General features: G+C 36.7%; 1 protein-coding gene across 1 annotated transcript; it reads right to left on the bottom strand.

Moving 5' to 3' along the window:
- Window positions 1-1,318: 1,318 nt before the first annotated feature.
- On the bottom strand, window positions 1,319-3,354 carry LOC140169005 (uncharacterized). Its single transcript, XM_072192299.1, has 2 exons — window positions 3,279-3,354; window positions 1,319-2,240 (listed from the first exon to the last, which is right to left on the bottom strand). The coding sequence occupies exon 2, from the start codon at window positions 2,212-2,214 to the stop codon at window positions 1,885-1,887; it is 330 nt and encodes a 109-aa protein (XP_072048400.1). The 5' UTR covers window positions 2,215-2,240; window positions 3,279-3,354; the 3' UTR covers window positions 1,319-1,884.
- Between the last annotated feature and the right edge of the window lie 1,242 nt (window positions 3,355-4,596).

Below are 4,596 nucleotides of genomic sequence, written 5' to 3'. Positions count from 1 at the left end.
GTTCATGTCGATAAGTTAAAGGACCTGCAAATTGTAGAAGTATTTACATGGTATAAAGATGAAAAAAAGTTTGGAGAAAAAAATATAAATGTCTACACCTCATTTCACGTCAAGAAATTTAAATTTTAGTACATTTCGCAATTATTTGATTCATCAATATTTCTTTCTCAATGCCTCAAATGGAAACAAAAACAAAACAAAACAAAAACAAACAAGTAAACAAGCATATTTTCGATGTTATGATCTGATCAACTCATGCAATATAGATAAAGTACTTAACTTTAAAATATTAAATTTAACTAGAGGTGCAGTGGACCACAAAGACAGTCGTTTTGACCTTTAGCACTACAAGTACATGGGCAAATTTGTGAGAAGCCCATATTATATGGTCCTCCTGGTCATGAGGTTTGTTGTCAGCAAGTTTAAGCCCTGTACCCCTTACAGATGTCCAGATCATGCAATTCTAAGATTCGACCCCATATGACCTTTGACTTGACCTCTGAAAATGTTTCATAATGTTCCACTTGTCATGAGGTTTGTTGTCACCGAATTTGAGCCTCGTACCTCTTACAGATATCCAGATAATGCAATTCTAAGAATGTCTAAAAATTAACCCTGGAACAGGTGTGTTTTCAGGTTTTTTTTAAAATACAGATATATACACTAGACGCCGATTCCCTGATGTCAACGGGAAGATTATTCTAAAGCTGAGGTGCAATAACAACAAACGAACTGTCTCCTACTCAGTAAACGTGTAGTTCGTCGTATCTGATCCAGAATTTGGGTTTACTTGTGTACCATTCGGCATCCACTACTGCCGTTGTCAACACTTGAGGAGGACTGACACTCATAACATATAGTAGAACAACCATACCTTTACTCTTGGTGTTAACCTTATTCTTTTCAGCCGTTTTTTTGCTTGACACTTTGCATTTGATCATTCACTTTTATGGCATTTGATTTGCCACTTTTTTGTTTTGTTTTTTACATTTTGACAAAGCAACCTATTTTAAATAATAAAATTTACAGCGTTTAGCAGTTATTTTGGAAAATGTCATGCAGGTATTTTTGTTGTGTCCTGTTCTTACTTGCACTAAATAAACAATATAGTCAGAGCCACGGACTTTAAAAAGGGCTCTAAAACTGGAGTTAGGTTGCCTTGAAAGAGCTTTTTTTTTCCAAACCAATGGATATTGATATACCTTTTGGTGAAAAAAAAAATAACTTTCATCATTTTTGTTTCTTGCATATTAGACTGTTAGATAGAAATTGAATGTTGTCATAGTTAATAAACTGTGTCTTCTATAGTGCCCTGGCGACTTTATGCTCATTTTGTGGGAGGAGGTGATTGTGAATTGAGGCTTTCTGGTTCTCAACCCTCGATGTATTTGAATGGGCCTTCAACTTTTTAGGTAATTTATTCACAATTTTAATTTGTTTAGGTAATTTTGTAAGCCGTGTTCCAGTCATAGAGATAATTATAAATCCTTAATGCGGCTAGGTCTCGGTCAGAGGATGATTTGAGCACTTCCCACCACGCCACTGTGTTGACTTGCGGTTAGCACAGCTGTGTGAGTGAACATGACACCACTGCGCGCACATTGCATTGACGGACATGGTTAAATTTCAATTTTGACTGATATATTTACAATAAAAACGCATTCACAATGCTGGTCGATTTCATATTTTATGTTACCTACAGAAGGTGTGAATTATCCTTCATGCATACATCACTTTAGATCTGAAATCGACCAAGTAATAATGACACACGCACAATTCTTAAACAACATCTTTTGCACAGCATTCAATGGGATTTGAAAAGTAAAGTGGCAGTTGAAACTCTGGTGATAACACGTTTGCAGTGCATGATGGGGCTTCCTTAAATCATCCTATGGGTCTCGGTCTTGGGCTCGTACATGTATCGGCATTGGCCTCTTTCTCGGTTGGAGTCTTGGTATCGGGCATATCGTCTCCATCGACTACATCGTCCTTGAAATATTTGGAACCCCAACCAATAGCAGTAATCACAGGTGGTATAGTTCCCTTTATACATTCTAAAGACATGCCTTCCTTATAGCATATCTGCACTCCCTCGTAGAATTTAACGGTTGTCGTCACACCAACTGCAACTGTTAACAGTACTGAGGGTTTATTTGTAAACTGTGAGGTCAAAATTAGAGCCTGTGTGACAAAGAAGAGTGCATTTAGCCACATGGTTCTAGTCGTTTCTTCCAAGTTTTCTGAAATAAAACAATAATAATAATTTCGTATTATCTTATCATTACTGAACAAGGACAAGTTGCATTACTTTCTTTTAGATTTTAGGTCATCCGAAACTCCTTGTGGCCATATCCATGTTGCCTGTGCTACAATGTACCGGAGTTGGACTTTAGGGGTTTATCGCTAGAGGGTTTTTACCAAAAATAGGGGGTCATTCAGTGGGCAGCTTTAAAAAAGAGGGGGTCCTTCAGTGTGGACTGTAAAAACTTGGGGTCATTGGTTGGCAGAATGGGAAATAGGAATAATTGGCTGCAAGTTTGATTTATGATACATCAACACATTGAACCTCGAACATTGCCCGAAATAGGAACAAATGTATCCCTGATCATGCTGGCATGGTACACACCATGCAGAACTAATTGCTAAATCAGCGTGTTTATAGTGGGAGCAGATGAATGGTACATTGGCATATAAATTATATCCGGTCAGAAATTGTTCCGATACTGCTCACTATAAGCACTAACCGTAACGGGCATATACCCATTGGCGAATATATAGAGCAGTTAGAGAGTGGGGACCAATTTGATTAAAAACAATAAAATTTTGGAAATGGCCGCTGAGTGGCTATCGCATCCCGCTTTCGTGATGCTGGGGTGTCTGCTCAGAAGTAAGAAAAAAATGCAAAATGAAGACCTAATTGAAGCGATTTGGTGGACCATTTTGGCATTATTAGTGTGTAAAATTTTAGTTTGCAAAAACAGAAAATTTGTGTAATGACGGTCCATGCAGCCCTTCGTGGACAAGTTTTCTATTATTCTAGGCCTTTTATTGTGTTAAACCTAATTTGGGAAATGTCGAAAGCACTCAAAAATAGCCACTTGTTTATCCCCTGTGCAGGGGTGGTCTGCAAAATGAAGACCTAAGTGATTAGGCGATTCGGTGGACGTTTTTGGGGAATATCCCCCCTGAGAAGAGGTTTCTGAAAATATCAGTATTAATAAACATGTCAATATGCTTAATAGGTGTTACAGAAACGTTTTTATTTGCAGTGTACATACCTTTTTGGTGTGCAAAAATCGTGTATCTTTCGCCAACAACTTCCAATGCTCTTGGCAGTAGGTTACGTGGACATCGATATTAAGCTGAAAGCAAACGATTAACAGATGTTAAACAAGGGCAGATTGCATTCTGAATAAGATATAATACTATATAATACAAATTTTATGGCAAATTATTAAAAATAGTCCTCGAAGGAAACTTTACTTTAATCAAAATATCAATTCAATTTGGTGTGTTTGATGTGCCCCCGGGTCCCAAAAAAATACTGTGCAAACGTTGCTATCCGATTCCTTAAGCCATTGCCTAATTTGTATACTAATTAAAAGAGCCAGGTAACTAAATGTTTCTTATTCAGAATTTGTCACTCTTCATGATGAATAAATCAGACATTATTAAATTGATTCTATGTTCGATATCACAAATTGTCCCTTATTACCTGCATATGAAGACCAGAGCGCAAGAAGACCGTAAGTCCACTTGTCCCCTCAACATGTATACACTATACGTATAGTTTCTTAGGGTTTTATAATGTTTAATACATGTTCCAGGGTAGAAACATCATGAAAGGTTGTGAAAGATTTGTTTTGGCCCCTGAACATAAATATGAGTATAAAACATTACCAAAATATACGAAACTATACGCAACTTGTAGCCTATACATGTTGAGGGCCAAGTGGACCTACGCTCTTCTTGCGCTCAGGTCTTCATATGAAGGCAATACGGGACCAGTACTTTTATATAGGACATTTCGTCGGCTGTATTCCATAGTGGCGTATAGTGATTTTTGGTCATTTTTTTGAAAATTGGCACATATGTTTTTAATGATGTTCTCTTTCATTTTTTCTAAGTCTCATCAGTCATAATTAGCTAATTAATTAGTAATTAATTAATTAAATGTGGCGTATAGTTACAAAGTGACATTTTTGTATTCCATAGTGGCGTATCGACCATACGCCACTTTTTATACACATTTTATGATTATGAAATATCGGCAAAAATGAAAAACATCGTATGTCATAGTGGCGTACGCGTATCGGACCTATACGCCACTATGGAATACGAAAGACGAAAAGTAACGCCATAGGGATTACACGGCGACCGAGGTGGCGTATGGTTAACGTAAGGTTAGGGTATTGCGTTTTGTTCGTTTTCCATAGTGACGTATAGCTTTATTGTCAGTTTGCCAGCAATAGTATGTATTTATTTCTTTTGAAAAATATATAACAATAAGATCTATTTAGTTTACTACAGAAATTTTACATCATTTACAAAATATAATGAATGTCTGATTTACACAACTCGATTTTAAATTGGCAT

The sequence above is a fragment of the Amphiura filiformis genome, chromosome 14 (assembly GCF_039555335.1).
Source record: "Amphiura filiformis chromosome 14, Afil_fr2py, whole genome shotgun sequence".
Taxonomy (NCBI): domain Eukaryota; kingdom Metazoa; phylum Echinodermata; class Ophiuroidea; order Amphilepidida; family Amphiuridae; genus Amphiura; species Amphiura filiformis.
This window is presented reverse-complemented; position numbering and strand designations above follow the sequence as displayed.